The sequence below is a fragment of the Prionailurus bengalensis genome, chromosome A1 (genome assembly GCF_016509475.1).
Source record: "Prionailurus bengalensis isolate Pbe53 chromosome A1, Fcat_Pben_1.1_paternal_pri, whole genome shotgun sequence".
NCBI classification, from domain to species: domain Eukaryota; kingdom Metazoa; phylum Chordata; class Mammalia; order Carnivora; family Felidae; genus Prionailurus; species Prionailurus bengalensis.
The window spans coordinates 19014577-19034496 of NC_057343.1; the positions used below are offsets into that span (position 1 = coordinate 19014577).

General features: G+C 40.6%; 1 protein-coding gene and 1 pseudogene across 3 annotated transcripts in view; one reads left to right on the plus strand and one right to left on the minus strand.

The window, feature by feature from the left end:
* Positions 1–19920, plus strand: part of SLC25A15 (solute carrier family 25 member 15) — a 59432-nt gene that overhangs the window by 27970 nt on the left and 11542 nt on the right. For all 3 annotated transcript variants that reach the window (XM_043577911.1, XM_043577902.1, XM_043577922.1), the window contains one exon: positions 17604–17862. In XM_043577911.1, coding sequence (XP_043433846.1) covers positions 17604–17862 — 259 coding nt within the window. The remainder of the gene's footprint in view (positions 1–17603; positions 17863–19920) is intronic.
* LOC122480192 lies at positions 2239–9172 on the minus strand (annotated as a pseudogene).

Consider the following 19920-nt stretch of genomic DNA (forward strand, 5'->3'; position numbering starts at 1 on the left):
AATGGGCCAACAGCACTCCTGGGGGTGGAGGTTAGTCTGGAGCCTTTGCCGCCCGGCTCTCTGGATCAGGACATCGGGCCATCGTGGTCTGAGGTGATCTAGGTGTAGCATACCTGTGTTCTTCTCGGTGTCACTCCTTTTCTCCGAAACAGACCTCTCCCATCTGGCAGGTTTTGGGTCCAGCTCATCTACTGTAAAGTGCTGGGAAGCTGTCACTGCCTGTCAGAAGCTAGTATAGGAGAAATTCCAGGAAGGAACCAAGAACTCTAAGCAGCTAGGGTGGGGGAGGGTCTGGAGAAGATAGTTAAGTAATTGGGTGATGTTGAAATGAGGCAGTGTGGAGCTCAAAAGTTAAATTGCCTTAAAGGGTAACCTTGGTCTCCCTTTAAGAATTAGCAGTTTGATGATGATAAAATAACACGCACCACCACCCTCCCGCCCCCCCCCCCCCTTGACTGCTCTGTTGCTGTATGCCTTAACTAGTGTAGTTTGGGAATGTGACATTTTCGATCATTGGCATTTATCCTCTCAAATGCCAAAATTAAAAATAAGCCAAAAGCCTTTTTTCCTTATTGAAATATGGTTAACATCTGTTAATTTCAGGGGTGCAGCATAGTGATTTGACAGTTGTATAGTGTGCACCATACGTGTGGTCAGCTTCTGTCCCCATACAAAGTTGTTAAAATATTATGGACTGTAATTTTCATCTCCATGACTTATTTTATACCTGGAAGTTTGTATCTCTCAGTCCCCTTACCTGTTTTGTCCACCCACCTCCCCTCTGACAACCACCAGTTTGTTCTCTGTATTTAAGAGTGTTTGTATGTTCTTTAGATTCCACATATAAGTGAAATCACATGATATTTGTCTTTCTCTGACTACAATTTCACTTAACATAATACCCTCTAGGTCGATCCATGTTGTCGCAAATGGGAAGATCTCCTTCTCTTTTATGGCTGAGTAATATTCCATTGCATGTGTGTATATATATGTGTGTGGTGTGTGCATGTGTGTGTGTGTGTGTGTGTATGTATGTATATAGGCAATTCACCCATTTTTACTGTAGAAAGAAACATAGGTAAAAGGATTACTTCACCTAGTCCTGCCATTCATAATTAGTTCACACCGAGTATGTATCTTTCCATATTTCTGTGGACATACACACGTATAAGTACTTGTACAAAGATAGGAACATACTATGAATATCTTGGTGTCAGTTTAAACCTGTAGCTTATTGTATGTGCACATAGGTCTGTACGATTAAGACTGCATTCCTTCTGCTGTAGGGATACACCAAAATTTCTTTACTTGTCACTGGACATTTTTGTTTCATGAATATTTACACATTGTAAACTCCCCTAAAACAATATCTTTGTGGTATAATTATTTCCTTAGGACAAAGTCCTAGAAATGGAATTGCAGGGTTTAAGAGATTATGAGCATTTGTAAGGCTTTATAACCTCTTTGGTGTGTATCTGTTTTCTCTCTTCCAAACAATTTCCTCTCTGTGGTGAATCCCCAGTCTACAGCTTTCAGCACAGGTGAAGACAGCCCGAACACCCCACTGACACTTGTGTTCAGTCCATCAGCCTTCAGGTAGTTGAGCAGCCGACACATGACCTGGAATGCAGAGATGTTGTTCTCTTGACACCACAGGGGCAATATGGAATATCCTTCTCTTGAGGGATATTTTCTTTTTTCTTTTTTCTTTTTAAAAAAAAATTTTTTTTCAACGTTTATTTTATTTTTGGGACAGAGAGAGACAGAGCATGAATGGGGGAGGGTCAGAGAGAGAGGGAGACACAGAATCGGAAACAGGCTCCAGGCTCTGAGCCATCAGCCCAGAGCCTGACGCGGGGCTCGAACTCCCAGACCGCGAGATCGTGACCTGGCTGAAGTCGGACGCTTAACCAACTGCGCCACCCAGGCGCCCCTCTTGAGGGATATTTTCACCGAAGATCCAGATGGGTGCAATCCCTCTGCCATATCTGAGAATCTCTTCTGGCTCACGGGCTATTTTACTTATTTATTTTTAATTTTTTTTAATCTTTATTTTTGAGAGAGAGAAAGAGAGAGACAGCACAAGTGGAGCGAGGGGCAGAGAGAGAGGGAGACACAGAACTGGAAACAGGCTCCAGCCTCCAAGCTGTCAGCACAGAGCCTGACGTGGGGCTGGAACTCACAGACCACAAGATCATGACTGGAGCCAAAGTACGACGCTTAATTGACTGAGCCACCCAGGCGCCCCTCAAGGGCTATTTTATTTTTAAACTTATGGAAAATTTTATCTTCCTTGGATTTTTGTTTTGCCATGGAATCCAATTCTTCAGGTACTTATGGTTCCCATAATTTCTGATTCATTTGCTTTTTCAACAACTTCAGGTGTAATCTCATCTTGTTTCTATTATGATTCCAAATTCTGGAAAAAAGTTGTGGTCTGGAATTGTTCTGTCCAAATAATCTGATTGTGTGCAAGCCTGCTTATGTCCCAGTCTCCAGTCTAAGGGCCTGACGCTCCTTGTGCAATAATGTGCCTTGGGACGCCTGGAGCATGTTTGGGGGCCTACACAGCCACAAACCCTGCAGAGATGAGCATCAGACTTGAGCTGGAGGCACACAGACTCACCTGTCTCTGGACGAGGGGTCCTCAGAAGGTGGCTCATATGTGTAAAAGTCATTTTTCCAAGGTAGCTGATTTCTAAAAACAATTGATTCACTCAAAAGCTGGGGCCCAGAATGCGCAAGGGAGTGGGGTGGGGGTGGGGACCGGGCGCTGCGCGGGACCACGCCCCCTTCACCTTGGCTGGCCCCTACCTTGCGAGGCCAGCGCCGCCTTCCCGGTCCTGGCCCGGGAACAGCGGCTGCCCGCCGCGTGGGCCTGCACATCATGGTGGTGCCCGGCAGCAGAAGAGGAAGAGGCCACGGCGGAAGGCGTTGGCGCGGTCGGCAGCTGCGGTGGAGCTGTAGCGAGGAGGCCAGCTCTTCTGGCCCTCGCAACCCTGCCTCCCACCTTGCTTGGGAACTGCCGGCTGCCACGTGGGCCCTGCCTCCGCGAAGCCTAACTCAGGCGGCCGCCACTGGCCGCCACCATGGAGCGTGAGGGGCCACCTTTATCGCCTCCTCTTTGCCTCTTCATCTGCCAGTGGGCGCTTGAGTTACCCATATCTTGGCTATTCTAATAATGCAGGGAACCTAGGGGTGTATGTATCTTTTTGAATTAGTGTTTTTGGTTTTCCTGGGTAAATACCCAGTAATGGAACGAATGGATCACGTGGTATTTCTGTTTTTAACTTTTTGAGGAACCCGCCAACATGCTTTTTTCCCTTGTGGCTGCACTGATGTACATTCCCACTAATAGTGTTTAAGAGTTTCTTCTTCTCTGCATCCTTGCCAACGCTGGTTATTTCTTGTCTTTTTGATTCTACCCATTCTGATAGGTATTGGGTCATATCTCGTTGTGGTTTGGATTTGCTTTTCCCTGATTAGTGATGCTGAGCATCTTAATGGATCTGTTGGCCATTTAGATATGTTTAGAAAAATGTTTATTCAGGTCCACTGCCCTCTTTTGTTTTTAATGTTAGAGAGAGAGACAGAGCGTGAGTGGGGGAAGGCCAGAGAGAGAGGAAGGCACAGAATCTGAAGCAGGCTCTAGGCTCTGAGCTATCGGCATAGAGCCAGATGCAGGGCTCAACCCCAGGAACCCCGGAGGTCATGACCTGAGCCGCTTAACAGACTGAGCCACCCAGATGCCCCCCCCCCATTTTTAAAATTTGATTGTTTTTTTTCGATGTTGAGTTATAGAAGTTTTTTATGTATTTTGAATATCAACTCCCTATCAATATCATTTGCAAATATTGGATTCTCTTCCATTTAGTAGGTTTTTTGTTTTATTGATGGTTTCCTTCACTGTGCAGAAGCTTTTTTATTGTAGTGTGGTCCCAATAGTTTATTTTTACTTTTGTTTCCCTTGCCTTAGGAGACCTATCTAGAAAAATGTTGCTATGACCAATGTCAAAGGACTTACTGCCTATGTTTTCTTCTAGAAGTTTTATGTTCTCAGGTCTCACATTTAGGTCTTTAATCCGTTTTGAGTTTATGGTGGAAGAGTTTATTTTTGTGTATGGTGGAAGAAAGTAGTCCATTTTCATTCTTTTGCATATAGCCATCCCTTTCCCAGCACCGTTTATAGAAGAGTCTTTCTTTTCCCTATTGTATATTCTTCCCTTCTTTGTCACCGAGTAATTGACTCTATAAGTGTGGGTTTGTTTCTGGGCTCTCTGTTCTGTTCCATTAATCTATGTGTCTACTTTTGTGCCAGTACCATACTGTTTTGATTATTACGGCTTTGTAGTATATCTTTTTTTAAAAGAAAAGGTTTAATATAAAGATTCAAGATTCACATTAATACATATGATAAAATTAAATACCTTCTTGATAAGAGTTCAAGTTTTGCATTTTTTCCTACTTATCCTGCCCTATTTTTCCTGTGCTTTTTTTTATTACTTTAACCCCACCTCTGTCTATAGTTCAGAAAGTCTACTTCTACAGAAGCTATGATGATTAATATTAATTTTAATATACTCTTTAACTTTCCCAACATCTGGGTAGTATCTATAACATGCTTTTCCCCTACTTCCCAACTACTTTACCTGTCCATCTTCCTAGGTAGAAATGTGACATTTTATTTTCCAGTTTTCCTTGTTTACTTATGGTGTGGGAAGAAGATAATGTATATTGTGTGTATTTATAGTCACCCTAGATTGAAAGACTTGTTGGAGTATATACTTTAGCAAAGGGGGGGGGGGGATGCAAGAAATAAACTTTGTGGATGCTTTGGTATCAAAACATGTTCTTGTTTTACCTTCAACGTCAAATGCCAGTTTGGCTGGGTATGGCATTCTAGGTTTAAAGCCTTTTGCCTGAAGAACTTTTATGATATTGCTCCGTTTACTTCTAGCATCCAGAGTATCCAATAAGTCTGCCATCAGTCTGATTCTTGTTCCTCTGTATGTTCTCTCTTCTCTTTCTGTAAGCCTTTATGATTTTTTTCTTTATCATTGGAATTCCAAGATTTCACCGAGATGTGTCTAGGAGCAAGTCTGTTTTCGTCAGTCTTACTAGCTACTTGATAAGCACTGATCCTCTCAAAACTTGAATCTTTCTTTACCTCTGGAAAGTTTTCTTCAATTATTTCCTTAATTATTTCCTCTGCTCCATGCTCTTCATTATCTTTTTTCTGGAATTCCTGTCAAAATGGATGTTGGAGCTTCTGGGTCTATCCTCTGTGTCTCGTGATCTTTTTTTTTAATGTTTTTTTTTTTTTTTGCAGCATGATCTCATTTTTATTTTCATTTTTAACATTAAACTTTTAAAAAATAATTTATTTTTAAATTTACATCCAAGTTAGCCTATAGTCAACAGTGATTTCAGGAGTAGATTCCTTAATGACCCCGCCACATTCCCTCCAGCAACCCTCTGTTTGTTCTCTATATTTAAGAGTCTCTTATGTTTTGTTCCCCTCCCTGTTTTTATTTTTGGTTCCCTTCCCTTATGGTCATCTGTTTTGTATCTTAAGTCCTTATATTAGTGAAGTCATATTTGTCTTTCTCTGACTAATTTCACTTAGCATAATACCCTCTAGTTCCATCCACGTAGTTGCAAATGGCAAGATTTCATTCTTTTTGATTGCTGAGTAATACTCCATTTTGTGTGTGTGTGTGTGTGTGTGTGTGTGTGTGTGTACACCACATCTTCTTTATCCATTCATCCATTGATGGATATTTGGGCTCTTTCCATACTTTGGCTATTGTTGATAGTGCTGCTATAAACATTGGGGTGCATGTGCCCCTTCAAAACAGCATACCTGTAGTGCTGATGCATAGGGGCACTTGTACCCCAATGTTTATAGCAGCACTTTCAACAATAGCCAAAATATGGAAAGAGCCTAAATGTCCATCAACTGATGAATGGATAAAGAAATTATGGTTTTTATACACAATGGAACACTACGTGGCAATGAGAAGGAATGAAATATGACCTTTTGTAGCAATGTGGATGGAACTGGAGAGTGTTATGCCAAGTGAAATAAGTCATACAGAGAAAGACAGATACCATATGTTTTCACTCTTATGTGGATCCTGAGAAACTTAACAGAAGATCGTGGGGGAGGGGAAGGAAAAAAAAGGGGGGGAGGGAGCCAAACCATAAGAGACTCTTAAAAACTGAGAACAATCTGAGGGTTGATGGGGGGTGGGACGGAGGGAAGGGTGGGTGATGGGTATTGAGGAGGGCACCTGTTGGGATGAGCACTGGGTGTTGTATGGAAACCAATTTGACAATAAATTTCATATTAAAACAGCATACCTGTATCCCTTGGATAAATACCTAATAGTGCAATTGCTGGGTTGTAGGGTAGTTCTATTTTTAATTTTTTGAGGAAGTTTCATACTGTTTTCCAGAGTGGCTGCACTAGTTTGCATTCCCACCAGCAGTGCAAAAGAGATCCTCTTTCTCTGCATCCTCGCCAACATCTGTTATTGCCTGAGTTGTTAATGCTAGCCATTCTGATGAGTGTGAGGTTGTATCTCCTTGTGGTTTTGATTTGCATTTCCCTGATGAGGAGTGATGTTGAGCATTTTTTCGTGTGTCAGTTGGCCATCTGGATGTCTTCTTTGGAGATGTGTCTATTCATGTCTTTTGCCCATTTCTTCACTGGATTATTTGTTTTTTGGGTGTTGAGTTTCAGAAGTTCTTTATAGATTTTGGATACTAACCCTTTATCTGATATGTCATTTGCAAACATCTTCTCCCATTCCATCAATTGCCTTTGAGTTTTGCTGATTGTTTCCTTTGCTGTGCAGAAGCTTTTTGTTTTGATGAGGTCCCAATAGTTCATTTTTGCATTTGTTTTCCTTGCCTCCGGAGATGTGTTGAGTAAGAAGTTACTGCAGCCGAGGTCAAAGAGGTTTTTGCCTGCTTTCTCCTCGAGGATTTTGATGGCTTCCTGTCTTACGTTTAGGTCTTTCATCCATTTTGAGTTTATTTTTGTGTGTGGTGTAAAAAAGTGGTCCTGGTTCATTTTTCTGCATGTTGCTGTCTGGTTTTCCCAGCACCACTTGCTGAAGAGACTGTCTTCATTCCATTGCTTGTCAAAGACTTGTTGGCTATATGTTTGTGGATCCACTTTTGGGTTCTTTATTCTGTTCCATTGATCTGAGTGTCTGTTTTTGTGCCAGTACCATATTTTCTTGATTACAGTTTTGTAATACAGCTTGAAGTCCAGGCTTGTGAGGTCTCCATCTTTGGTTTTCTTTTTCAAGATTGCTTTGGCTATTCGGGATCTTTTCTGGTTCCATACAAATTTTAGGATTGTTTGTTCTAGCTCTGTGGAGAATGCTGGTGCTATTTTGATAGATATTGCATTGGATATGTAGATTGCTTTGGGTAATGACATCTTAACACCATTCTTCCTATCTAGGAGCATGGAATATTTTTCCTTGTGTGTGTGTGTGTGTCTTCTTCAGTTTTTTTCATAACCTTTCAATAGTTTTCAGTATATAGATTTTTCACCTCTTTGGTTAGATTTATTCCTGGGTCTTTTATGGGTTTTGGTGCAGTTGTAAATGGGCTTGTTTCCTTGATTTCTCTTTCTGTTGCTTCATTGTTGGTGTACAGAAATGTAACTGATTCCTGTGCATTGATTTTATATCCTGTGACCTTGCTGAATTCATGGATCAGTTCTAGCAGTTTTTTGGTGGAATCTTTTCGGTGTTCCATATAGAGTATCATGTCATCTGGAAAGAGTGAAAGTTTGACCTCCTCCTGGCCGATTTGGATGCCTTTTATTTCTTTATGTTGTCTGATTGCTGAGGCTAAGACTTCCAATACTACGTTGAATAATCGTGGTGAGGGTGGACATCCCTGTCTTGTTCCTGACCTTAGGGGGAAAGCTCTCAGTTTTTCCCCATTGAGGATGATAGTTAACGTTGGGTCTTTCGTATATGGCTTTTATGATCTCGAGGTATGCTCCTTCTACCCCTACTTTCTTGAGGGTTTTTATCAAGAAAGGATGCTGTGTTTTGTCAAATGCTTCCTCTGCATGTATTGAAAAGATCATGTGGTTCTTTTCCTTTCTTTTATTGATGTGATGTATCACATTGATTGTTTTGCAGATATTGAACCAGCCCTGCATCCCGGCTATAAATCCCACTTGGTCATAGTGAATAATATTTTTAATATTTTTAATGTATTGTTGGATCCTGTTGGCTTGTATCTTGTTGGGGACTTTTGCATCTATGTTCATCAGAGAAATTGGTCTATAGTTCTGTTTTTTAATGGGGTCTTTGTCTGGTTTTGGAATCAAGGTATTGCTGGCTTCATAGAAAGAGTTTTCCTTCCGTTTCTATTTTTTGGAACAGCTTTAAGAGAATAGGTGTTAACTCTTCTTCAAATGTTTAGTAGAATTCCCCTGGAAAGTCATCTGGCCCTGGACTCTTGTTTTTTGGGAGAATTTTGATTACTGATCCGATTTCTTTACTGGTTGTGGGTCTGTTCAAATTTTCTATTTCTTCCTGTTTCAGTTTTGGTAGTGTATATGCTTCTAGGAATTTGTCCGTTTCTTCCAGATTGCACATTTTATTGGCATATAATTGCTTGTAATATTCTCTTATTATTGTTTATATTCTGTGTTGGTTGTGATCTCTCCTCTTTCATTCTTGATTTTATTTATTTGGGTCCTTTTTCTTTTTGATCAAACTGGCTAGGGGTTTGTCAATTTTGTTAATTCTTTCAAAGAACCAGCTTCATTGATCTGTTTTACTGTTTTGTTTTTTTGTTTGTTTGATTTCCTCCCTAGCTCCATGCTTTGAATCTGGTAGAGTTTTACCCATTTTTTCTTAAGTCCGATATCGTCCTCCTTTTTTTCATTCTGTGGGCATGTATCTTTCAGTAATTCTTTTATAAATGATTTTTGGCTGGTAAATTTGCTGAGCCTTTGCATATCTGAAAATGTCCTTACTTCGCCATGCTTAATGCTTAAATGCTAATTTAACTTGGCCTAGAAAGTTAGGTTCAAAATCATTTTCCATTAGGATGTTGAAGACATTGCTTCATTGCTTACTAATGTCCATCGTTGCTGATGAAAAGTCTGCTGCCGTGAGTATTGCTTCTTCATCTTTACCAGAGGTTTTTTAGAATTTTCTGTTTGTTCTTTAAATTCTGAGGGATTTTTTTTCCTGTTATTCTTTGACCACTTCATCCTCTTCAATCTCTCTCTTTCTCTCCTGTTACTTCTGCAAGGTGCTGCAATCTCTGCATCCATCACTATATTGCTGATGGCTTCTTCCACACTTCTCATGACTTTGTGATTTTGTGATTCATCATGGGACAGTTCCTTACCTTGGTTTGTATCGTACACTTTAGCTTCACCTAGCTTGCTACTCAGATCACTTATTTCTTTGAGAGTCAAATTTTCAGGGCACCTGGGTGCTCAGTTGGTTAAGTGGCTGACTTGATTTCAGTTCAGGTCATGATCTCATGGTACATGGGTTCAAGCCCCATGTTGGGCTCTGCGCTGACATTGTGGAGCCTGCTTAGGATTCTCACTTTCTCCCTCTTTCTGCCCCTTCCTTGCCCATGTTCTCTCTTTCTACCAAAAATAAACAAACATTCTTTTAAAAAGTCAAATTTTAAATATCCTCAACTACTTTAGAGTTTGCTCTTTCTATTTTCTTTATCTTGTTTTTTGTGTGGCTAAATCTTTGTTGCCACTCCTTTTTGGTACTGGAGTTCTTTGGATTTTTCATTTCAGATAAGGTACTTTTTATTCCTAAAATTTCCTTTAGGTCATTTTTAAGAGATTCTCTTATCTCTTTAACCAGCAAGGCAGATTCTCCATCAAGCCTTTAAATTTCATAATTATTGATAGGTCTTTGCATTTTTAATTAATTTTTTATTTTTTTTGCATGCATGAGTACTTTATTCATTTTTTTATTTTAATTTACATCCAAATTAGCATATAGTGCAACAATGATTTCAGGAGTATATTCCTTAATGCCCCTTACCCATTTAGCCCATCCCCTCCTCCCACAACCCCTCCAGTAACCCTGTTTCTTCTCCATATTTGAGTCTCTTCTGTTTTGTCCTCCTCCCTGTTTTTATATTTTTGCTTCCCTTCCTTATGTTCATCTGTTTTGTATCTTAAAGTCCTCATATGAGTGAAGTCATATGATATTTGCCTTTCTCTGACTAATTTCACTTAACATAATATCCTTCAGTTCCATCCACGTAGTAGCAAATGGCAAGATTTTATTATTTTTGATTGCTGAGTAATACTCCATTGTGTGTGTGTGTGTATGTGTGTGTGTGTATATGTGTGTGTATATATATATATATATATATATATACACATATATATATACATATATACATATATATATATATATATAAAGTCACATCTTCTTTATCTATTCATCCATTGATGGGCATATTTGGGCTCTTTCCATACTTTGGCTATTGTTGATAGTGCTGCTATAAACATTGGGGTGCATGTGTCCCTTCGAAACAGCACACCTGTATTCCTTGGATAAATACCCGGTAGTGCAATTGCTGGGTCATAGGGTAGTTCTAGTTTTAGTTTTTTGAGGAACCTCCATACTGTTTTCCAGAGTGGCTGTACCAGCTTGCATTCCCAATTAATTTTTTAAATGTTTTATTTGTTTTTGAGAGAGATAGTTTGTGGGTGGGAGAGGGGGAGAGAGAGAGAGAGAGAGGGAGACAAAGAATCCGAAGCAGGCTTCAGGCTCTGAGCTGTCAGCACAGAGCCCAATGCAGGACTCAAACTCATGAACTTCGAGATTGTGACCTGAGCCAAAGTCAGACGCCTAACCAACAGAGCCAACAGGCGCTCCTTCATGTCTTTACATTTTAAATCTAATACCTAAACCATCTCCTGGTCATTTTCATCAACTGAATTCTTTCCCTATAGGTGATATTTTCCTATTTCTTTGCAAATCTAGAAATTTATGGCGGTACACAAGACATTGTGGCTATGTTGTCAAAACTGGATAGTTTTGTTTTCCTGAGGAGTAATTTTTGTTTTTGCAGTCTTGCTAGACCTTCCCAAACTCAGGAAATTAAAAAAAATATATATCATCCAGGGAGGATCATTCACCTGGGAGGAAGTACTCTGCAGAGTAGGATTTGGTCTTCTGTACAGCTGTGTCTTAGTGCCTGGAGAAGGAATCCCGCCTGAGGATGCACACATGGACCAAGGGCTTTGTAGTATATCTTGAAATCTGGGATCATGATGCCTTAAGCTTTGTTGTTCTTTTTCAAAACTGGTTTGGTTATTCAGGGATGTCTGTGGTTCCTTACAAATTTTAGGATTATTCTTGTTCTGTGAAAAATGTTGTTGGTATTTTGGTGGAGATTGCTTTGAATCTATTGATTTGCTTTGGGTAGTATTGACCTTTAGTCAATATAGTATTGACAATATTTGTTCTTCCAATCCATGGGCATGGTGTGCCTTTCCATTTGTGTCATCTTCAATTTCTTTCTCAATGCTTTATAGTTTTCAGGAGTACAGGTCTTTCACCTCCTTGATTTATTTCTAGGTATTTTATTCTTTTTGGAGTGATTATAAATGGGATTGTTTTCTTAATTTTTCTTTTTTTTAATTTTAAAATTAAAAAAAATTTCTCTAATACTTTGTTATTAGGGCACAGACACGCAACGGATTTCTGTATGTTAATATTGTATCCTAAAAACTTACTGAATTCATGTATCAGTTAAACTAGTTTTTTGGTGAAGTCTTTAAGGTTTTCTGTGTGCAGTATCATGTCATCTGCAAATTAGTGACAGTGTAACTTTTTCCTTACCAGTTTGGATGCCTTTTATTTCTTGTATGATTGCTGTAGCTAGGACTTCTAGTACTATGTTGAGTCAGTAATAAGAGTGTACATCCTTGTCTTCTTCTTGATCATAAAGGAAAAGCTCACAATTTTTCACCATTGAGTATGATATTAGCTGTGGGTTTTTCGTACATGGCCTTTATTATGTTGAGGTGTATTCCCTCTAAACCTACTTTGTTGAGAGTTTTCTTCATGAATGGATGTTGTATTTTGTCATACTTTTTTCTGAATTTATTGAGATGATCATGTGGTTTTTATCCTCTTGTTAATGTGATGTATCCCACTGATTTGAGAATATTGAGCCATCCTTGCATCCCTGGAATAAATCCTACTTGATGGTGCTGAAGGATTTTTTTTATTGTTTTGTTGAATGTAATTTGCTAATATTTTGCTGAGGGGGATTTTTGCATCTCTGTTGATCAGAGATATTGGCTTGTAGTTTTTCATAGTGTCTTTTTTTTCTTTAGTGTTTCTTTTTGAGAGAGAGTATGAGTGGAGGTGGGGCAGAGACAGAGGGAGACACAGAATCTGAATTAGGCTCCAGGTTCTGAGCTGTGAGTACAGAGCCCAATGTGGGGCTTGATCTTGTGAACTGAGAAATCATGACCTGAGCTGAAGTTGGATACTTAATTGACTAAGCCACCCAGGCACCCCTACATGGTGTCTTTCTTTGTTGTTGATTTCAGCATAGTGCTGGCCTCATGGAATGAATTTGGAAGTTTTCCTTCCTCTTCTATTTTTTAGAATAGTTTGAGAAGAATAGGTATTTCTCTAAATGTTTGGTAGAATTCACCTGTGAATCCATCTGGTCCTAGAATTTTGTTTGTTGGGAATTTTTTGTTTCTGTTTTTTTTTTTTTTAAATTTAATGTCATTACCAGTAATTGGTCTGTTGGTCTGTTCAAAATTTTCTGTCTGATTCAGATTTATAAGATTACAGGTTTCTAGGAATGTATCCATTTCTTTTAAGTTGTCTAATTTGTTGGCATATAATTTTTCATAATCTTATAATCCTTTGTATTTCTCTGGTGTCCATTTAAAAAATTTTTTTTTGGTTTTTTAGCCTTTTTAAAAAAATTTTTAACTTTACATCCAAATTAGCATATAGTGCAACAATGATTTCTGGAGTAGATTCCTTAATTCCCCTTACCCATTTAGCCAATCCCCCCCCCCCTCACAACCCCTCCAGTAACCCTCTGTTTCTTCTCCATATTTAAGAGTCTCTTCTGTTTTGTCCCCCTCCATGTTTTTATATTATTTTTGTTTCCCTTCCCTTATATTCATCTGTTCTGTCTCTTAAAGTCCTCATATGAGTGAAGTCATATGATATTTGTCTTTCTCGAATTTTGCTTAGCATAATATCCTCTAGTTCTATCCACGTAGTTGCAAATGGCAAGATTTCATTCTTTTTGAATGCTGAGTAATACTCCATTATGTATGGGTGGTGTGTGTATGTATAGACATGTATATACATACACACACACACACACACACACTCACATCTTCTTTATCCATTCATCGATGGACATTTGGGCCCTTTCCATACTTTGGCTATTGTTGATAGTGCTGCTATAAACATTGGGGTGCATGTGCCCCTACATTTTTTTAAAGTAGGCTCCATGTGCAATGTAGGGCTTGAACTCACAACCTTAAGATCAAGAGTCATATGCTTTACAGGCTGAGCCAGCCAGGCATCCTAGTGGTTTTAGTTCTTATTTATTCCTTCTCATTTTTGATTTTGAGTTCTTTTTTTTTTCTTTAAAGTTTATTTATTTTGAGGGTGAGAGAGAGGGAGAGCTAGAATCCCAATGTGGGGCTTGAACTCACAAACCAAGAAATCATGACCTGAGCTGAAATCAAGTGTCAGATGCTCAATGGACTGAGCTACCCAGGTGTCCCAGAGGCCTCTTTTTTTGTTGTTTTTGTTTTTAATGAATCTGGCAAAAGGCTTATAAATCTTGTTTATCTTTTCAAAGAATTAGCTCTTCATTTTATGTATCTTTTATTTTTTAGTCTTTCATATTTCTGCTCTGATCTTTTCTTTTACTGTCTTTGGGTTTCATTCTTTTTCTAGCTCTTTTAGGGTGTAAGCTTAGATTGTTTGAGATTTTTCTTGTTTCTTTAGGTAGGCCTGTATTGGTATAAATTTCCCTCTTAGAGTTACTTTTGCTGCATCCCAAAGATTTTGGATCATTTTGTTTTCATTTTCATTTGTCTCCATGCTTTTTTAAATTTCTCCTTTGATTTCTTGGTCAACCCAGTCATTGTTTAGTAGCTTATGTTTAGCTTCCCTGTATTCGTTTCTTCTTTGTCTTGTTTTTGTGATTGGTTTCAAGTTTCATACTGTTGTGGTCAAAAAGATGCTTGATATGATTTCAGTCTTTTTAAATTTTATTTTGAGAGAGCATGTGCACACACATGAGCGAGTGGGGGAGGGGCAGAGAGAGAGGGAGAGGGAGAATGCCCAAGTAGGCTTCCTGCTCAGTGTGGAGTCAATGTGGGGCTCGATCTCACAATTGCAAGATCATGACCTGAGCTGCTATTTAGAGTTGGACGCTTAACCTACTGAGCCACCCAGGTGCCCTGATTTCAGTCTTCTTAAAATGTATTGAGATTTGTTTTGTGGCCTAACATAAGATCTATTCTGGAGAATGTTCTATGTGTACTTGAAAAGGATGTGTATTCTTCTGTTTTTGGATGGAATGCTCTGTGTGTATAGGTTATGTTCAACTGGTCTAATGTTTTATTCAGAATCACTGTTTCCTTGTTTTCTGCTAGGTGATCTGTTGATGTAATTGGGGTGTAAAAGCCCTCTACTATTATATTACTGTCAGTTTTTCCCTTTATGACAATTGCTTTATGTATTTAGGTGTTCCTGTGTTGGGTGCATAGCTCTTTATAAATGTTACATCCTTTTGTTGGATTGATCCCTTTATCGTGATCTAGTGCCCTTCTTTGTTTCTTGCTACAGTGTTTGTTTTACAGTATTTTGTGTAAGTATTGACACTCCAGCTTTTTTTTTTTTGGCCTTATTTTGTATGTTAAATGTTTTTCCACCCCTTTATTTTCAGTGTATGTGTGTTTAGGTCTGAAGTGAGTCTCTTGTAGGCAGCATATAGATGTTGTGTGTGTGTGTGTGTGTGTGTGTGTGTGTGTGTGTGTGTGTTATTGATTCAGTCACCCAGTGTCTTTTTTTCTTTTTTTAATGTTTTATTTTTAAGACCGAGAGAGAGACAGAGCACTAGCAGGGGAATGTCAGAGAAAGAGAGAAGCACAGAATCTGAAACAGGATCCAGGCTCCGAGCTGTCAGTGCAGAGACTGATGCAGGGCTCAAACTCACGAACTGTGTGATCATGACCTGAGTCGAAGTCGGGACGCTTTACTGATTGAACCACCCAGGCGCCCCCTCTTTTTTTGCTTTAAGTAAACTCTGCACCCGGCATGGGAGTTGAACTCACAACCTTGAGATCAAGCATTACATGCTCTACCAACTAAGCCAGCCAGGCCTCCTTACCCTCTGTCTTTTGATTGGAGGATTTAGTCCATCAAGAGCATTTTTCATTAGAATATTTTAAAAATGCTATGCTTCCAGTGCTGTTAAACAGAACATTTGTTGAGTGCTTCCACTGAGTTTGAGATTCTCTGTTTTGCATAGGTGGACAGGGTGGTCAAGGGTCTGCTTTTTGGTCTTTAGCTCTATCTTCCCTACTTTCACCACTGACACCATCCCTGCCCTGCCAGTCATTGCTGACTCAGTTGTGTAGAGCAGAGAAAACCCACAACACTGACCTTGGTGAAATGTAGAGTGTACCATGGTCTGAGTGCCTGTCTTGCAGAATAAATGCAGGGCCTGTTGGGATACCTACAAAAAAATGCAGGTGCTGTTTCCACTTGTCTCTCAAGGAGAATGAGATGATCAGAGGTCTGTGCTCTAAGTAAGTGGAGAAATATTCCTGTAAATTATTCATAGCTTCGTGGATACTTGATGGGTATCTAAGCATCTACTAGGTCTCAGTGACTGGTGCTGGTGTTCAGAGTAGTCCTCATCCACATGAGTGGGGCTCAGCAGTGCCTCGACAGTGTCATTTGTGGTAAATTACAGGAGAGTCAACTAACCTCCATAGATGAGAGGAGACAATTGTTGTAAGGATTTGAAAATGTGCTAGCTTCCTACCTTCTCTCTGTTGGAAATGTAACTGTTACAGATATGCAACAAATGTGTCTATTAGCAACCTGTGATGTGGAACTGTTTGGGATAACTGGGTTAAAATATGGAAACTTCCAGTTAAAATTGTGATGCTCTGAATTGAATGCTTTATTCAGTGTATCTGCATCTAGGTTACCTAGATTATGTATCCTCTTTAAACATGCTGACATTCACTTCCTCTTTTCAAGTGATTAAATTATTTTTTGATTTAGGGTCTTATTTTATTCTTCTCAATACTTGGCAAAGAATAACCCTAATGGTAGCAACCTCTTATTGAATTATATTCTAATTCAGAACTACTAATTCAGTGGGAATGTATCCTTACTCTCCTAGAAGAAATGAACAGTAGGGAGAGGATCCCAGAGATCACACTTGTGATTGCTTAAGAGAAGAGTTCAGTTTTCAGAACTCTTGAAAATGTCTTTTTATCTGCCAGTAATTACTTGGGGTTATTTGAGACAGGACCTCTCCTATCTTTGCTTTGCACAGTTCAGTTGGGGTAACTGTGTGTAATGTCAAATTATGAAGTTGCATTCCTTAAATATTTAATGTAAGACTTCAGTTTTGATGAAGCTTTAAAAACTTCATCCGATGGTTATGTTTCCTGACACAAGCAGGGAATGTCTGAGCTACGGTGGCCTCTTAGGCCCCAGAAAGATGAAAGTCTTGTGGCATTTCACAAATGCTGACCCAGTCCGGGGTCTGGGATATCACAGGGTGGTTATAGTTCGTTATTTCCCTTATGTTCAGAATTTTTATTGAAGTCATCTAACGCAGTTTTGATCTTGCTGTTTTCTAAAGTCTTACAGTATAAAAGTGCAAAAATATGTGATTTGTACTAAGCAGAGTCAAAGTTTAGCTCTTTAGCGATTGGCCAGACTCTTTGTCGCCTTTACCTATTGCTTCTTCCTCTGTTTTTCTGATAATCATCAGTACGGCTGGGCATTAGGCAAAGGGGAGTGATTAGCTCCTGCGAGACTTTCTTTCCCTTCCTTTTATATGGTTGCATGTACACAGAGACTAAGTGCTATTTATTAACCACTTGTGCAGCAGCCGTTACGTTAAGTCTTTTCATCCATTTTTATTTAATCCTCGTGCTAACTGATTGAGGAACCAGGGCTCAGAATTGGTATTGCTTGTCTGGGATGTCACAGCAGAGCCAGGCCTCAAGCCCAGGTCCCTCTAACCCCAAGCTGACACCCGAGAACACACTCCACTCTTTTGCATCCTCTGGTTTTGACTGTTGAACACATATCAGTCTCCTACCGAGGGTGAGCTCTTTCAGGGCTGTAGCTGGGTGCTGGGCACATTGGGAACCCTGTGTTGTTTATTGGACTGGGCTCGAAGGTTTGGGGGAGGAAGAAGTCGAATGAACACAAGTGTAAGTAAGCCCTGGGGTAGGCTGCTCCCCTGTCGTTTCTGTGGGTATTTGAGGCTGCACTCTAACACACGTAGACTCGTGCTGGAGATTTCTGTCCTGGTTGTAGGGGGCACGGCATGTGTACTGACCGGGCAGCCCTTTGACACCGTGAAAGTGAAGATGCAGACGTTCCCCGACCTGTACAGGGGCCTCACCGACTGCTGCCTGAAAACCTACTCCCAAGTGGGCTTCCGTGGCTTCTACAAGGGGACCAGCCCAGCGCTGATTGCCAACATCGCCGAGAACTCTGTCCTCTTCATGTGCTATGGCTTCTGCCAACAGGTGGTGCGGAAAGTGGTTGGATTGGAAAAGCAGGCCAAGCTAAGGTGAGTCGTGGGCACTAATACCTGCTCAGTTTGTTTCAAAAGACAACATTGTTGGGGGCGCCCGGTGGCTCAGTCGGTTGAGCGTCCGACTTCGGCTCAGGTCATGATCTCACGGTTTGTGGGTTCAAGCCCTGCGTCGGGCTCTGTGCTGACAGCTCAGAGCCTGGAGCCTGCTTCGGATTCTGTGTCTCCCTCTCTCTCTGCCCCTCCCCTGCTAATGCTCTGTCTTTCTCTTTCTCACTGTCTCAAAAATAAAATAAACATTAAAAAAAAATTTAAAAGACAACGTTGTTGTATAGTCAAGGTTTTTGTGATACCTTATGGGAAGGATGTTTCCTTTTTTAAAATAACCCACTTTCTCTCTGGTTATGGAGGAATACGTTGTCATCCTATAAAACTTGCAAACCACGAATTCTGCAGGACGAGGATTGCCTGTAATGTACCATGGAGAAGGAGACACCCTTACGTATTGGTGTCCTTCACGAAGATGCTTTTCAGATGCTGCAGGTGGTACTACTACTCTTGTGGGCACAGGTGCTGGACCAGAGCCACAGATGCAGCCTGGGAGCCACGTTTGGGATTCCACTTCATCGGCAAAATGCGGAAGATTGGAAGAAGCTGCCTGAGCCAGTCAGAGAGACACTTGGAATTTTAGGAAGAGTCGGCAGCATCTCAGAAGATGGAGATGAACCTGTTTGGCCATGTCTGCCCCAAACGTCAGACTCTGCCATGTGCTTGGCCATCCCTTGGATATTTACGTACACAGTAACTAGGAAGAACTCGGGAAACACTGGGATGTGTAGCCATCCCTTTTCTGAACGTTGAATTTTTTAAAATCACTTAAATTGTATCAGCTGCATGGTTCTTATGGGTTGTATTGGTAAGAATTGGAAACCCTATTGCAACTCGGGTCCCACTTGACTAAAAGTAGGTCCCTTTTGTCCAGAAGTTCCCTGGAGGTGCCTAGTGGTCTTTAAGACGTGCCCTTTTGCAGGTGGGAATTTTGTCTTGATGGATGGAACTTGTTTTTTAAGGGGACTGGATGAAATCACCCAGGGAGATAGCTTCTGTAGGGGGCTGCGCACTGATTCTAGGACCTTCCAGCACAGAGGGGTCAGGAAAAAGAGATGAAGTAAAGAAATACGCAAGAAACAAACGAGGAGAAGGTGGGATCTCATGATAGACTGATGGGAAGAACACTGTAGTGAGTGTCGCCCTCCCTGTTCAAGGGGGGAGACTTTCTACATGAGGAGACCTGGGGTTTAGGTCCCCTGCAGCATCCCCAGAGGAGAACTCCTTGCAGAGAAGACAGCAGCCACATGAGGTCTCGGAGGAAGTCCTGCAACAAAGAAGCCGGCCTATTTCACTTGGCCTAACCCAGCACCCTCCTCTTTTTTTGGTCTTGGCATGGGAAAGGGCTGCTTTTTCATCATTCAGAACAGTGTGTAGTTATTGCCTGTTGGGAAAACGCTACCTTAGATGCTACCTTAGAGTTGACAGAGCCATGACTCCCACGGCTATCGTGGTTTTTTGGTTCGTTTTTGTTTTTCTTGTGTTTTTTGTTTTTGTTTTTAGCCCTCACTGATGTCCTGCGAGAGCAGCAAAGCCGGTGGATGGTGTTAATTGTGTTACAGATGGGGGGAATTTCATGCAGATCCTGACAGGCTTAGGATCATATTATCTGAGCTCATAACAGAGAGCAGGACTCAAACCCATGCCTTCTGGGCCCCCATCTGGTGTTCTTTCCCTAAGACCAGAGTCGGGGCTCTGGACCGTGGGTAGGGGTCAGGTCTAGAGAAAAGATAAATCAGCAGAAGCAGTGAAAGGAAGGCACTGCTTGGAAGAAACTACTGTGAATTTCAGCAAATTTGTAAATATTTGTCCGTCCATGGTTTAAATTCCACCCTGAGTCATGTTCTCCTTTGACCTTTGGCTGCATGGGGTCTAAACACAGCAGGCATGTCCAGGTACTTGTTTGTTGAAGGGGTGACAAACAGCGGATTCTTACAAAACCCCATCCTAGGCCTACTGAAGCTTAAGTTCCAGTTCTGAACGCCT